General features: G+C 36.0%; 1 protein-coding gene across 1 annotated transcript; it reads left to right on the top strand.

Moving 5' to 3' along the window:
- Nucleotides 1-229: 229 nt before the first annotated feature.
- Nucleotides 230-772, top strand: LOC132047551 (secreted RxLR effector protein 161-like). The gene has a single exon (XM_059438580.1). It carries the CDS (start codon nucleotides 230-232, stop codon nucleotides 770-772), a length of 543 nt encoding a protein of 180 aa, XP_059294563.1.
- Nucleotides 773-1,679: the final 907 nt, after the last annotated feature.

Here is a 1,679-nt window from a genome sequence, read left to right as displayed (position 1 = left end):
CACTTGATGATGAAATTTATATGAAAATTGCAGAAGGATTTAAAATGCCCGAAGCATTTATTTCAAAGTCTCGAGAGATGTATTCAATCATATTACAAAGATCATTATATGGTTTAAAACAATTAGGGCGCATGTGGTACAATCGCCTTAGTGAGTACTTGAACATTTAGCAGACAGAGTCTTTATCCATCAATCTGCCTATACTGAGAAAATTTTAAAACGATTTTACATGGACAATGCACATCCATTAAGTACTCTTATGGTTGTTCGCTCACTTGAAGTGACTAAAGATCCATTCCGACCTCAAGAAGAGAATAAAGAGCTACTTGGTCCTGCAGTACCATACCTTAGTGCCATTGGTGCACTTATGTATCTTGCTAACACTACAAGACCTGATATAGCATTTTCTGTTAATTTGCTAGTAAGATATAGCTCTTCTCCTACAGGAAGACATTGTAACGGAATTAAGCATATACTGCGATATCTAAAAGGTAATATTGATATAGGTCTGTTTTATGCTAACAAAGGTAGTACATATCTTGTTGATTATGCAGATGTAGGTTATTTATCTGATCCATACAAAATTCGATTTCAAACATGCTATTTGTTTACATGCGGAGGTACTGCTATATCATGGCGATCTATAAAGCAGTCCATTGTTGCTATTTCTTCAAATCATGCTGAGCTAATAGCTATTCGTGAAGCAAGTAGAGAATGTGTGTGGTTGAGATCAGTGATAAATCTCATCAGAGGAAGGTGTAGCCTGAAGTGAGATACCAAAATACCCACAGTATTATATGAAGACAATGCTGCATGCATAGCCCAATTAAAGGGAGGATTCATAAAGGAAGACAGAACGAAACACATTTCACCAAAGTTATTTTTCACACACTATCTCCAAAAGAATGGTGACATTGATGTACAACAAATTCGTTCAAATGATAATCCTACAGATTTTTTCACTAAATCTTTGCCGACTTCAACTTTTGTGAAGATGGTAAACAAGATTGGAATGCAAAGACTTAGACATCTGAATTGTGGTCTTCATCAGGGGGAGTAAACTATGCGCTGTACTCTTTTCCCCTTAACCAAGATTTTGTCCCATTGAGTTTTCCTAGTAAGGTGTTTAATGAGGCAGCTTGTAATGCTCATTACTAGATGTATATTCTTTTTTCCTTCACTTGGATTTTTCCTATTGAATTTTTCCTAGTAAGGTTTTAACGAGAAACAAATCTATTAATGAACATCCAAGGGGGCCGTGTTGTAGATGTCCATTCAAATATACATTCAACTGGATAAGCTTATAATTAAGCAGGCAGCTTGCAAGTAGCTCAAGCAGATAGCTTGCAAGTAGCTCAAGACCATGAGCTTGCCAAAGGCTTTTCGAAAAGCCTTGCGACGGCTTTTCCTCAAAGCTTGCAATCCACGGGCGACTTGCAACTACCAGCTCGGCAAAGCGGCCAGGCTTCGAAAAGCCTCGCAGTTGCCTCTTTTCCTCTGTAAATAAGATGTCAATTAAGTTCATTTGTATATCAGTTCAAAGTTGAATAATATATAAGTCTCTCTCTATATACTTGTCTCTAGTGTATTTACTTTATAGTCTTTATTTTATAACAATTTTAGCTTTATAATTCATTTTAAATAATTAAAATCCATATTTTACTCTTTTTAGCCGGTTA

Source organism: Lycium ferocissimum, chromosome 2, assembly GCF_029784015.1.
Source record: "Lycium ferocissimum isolate CSIRO_LF1 chromosome 2, AGI_CSIRO_Lferr_CH_V1, whole genome shotgun sequence".
In the NCBI taxonomy this organism is placed as follows: Eukaryota; Viridiplantae; Streptophyta; class Magnoliopsida; order Solanales; family Solanaceae; genus Lycium; species Lycium ferocissimum.
Note: the sequence above shows the minus strand (reverse complement) of the source record. Positions and strands in the feature narration are given on the sequence as shown.

Excerpts from the sequence above, each read along its gene's own strand:
- LOC132047551 (XM_059438580.1), top strand. The coding sequence starts at position 230 with ATGGACAATGCACATCCATTAAGTACTCTTATGGTTGTTCGCTCACTT.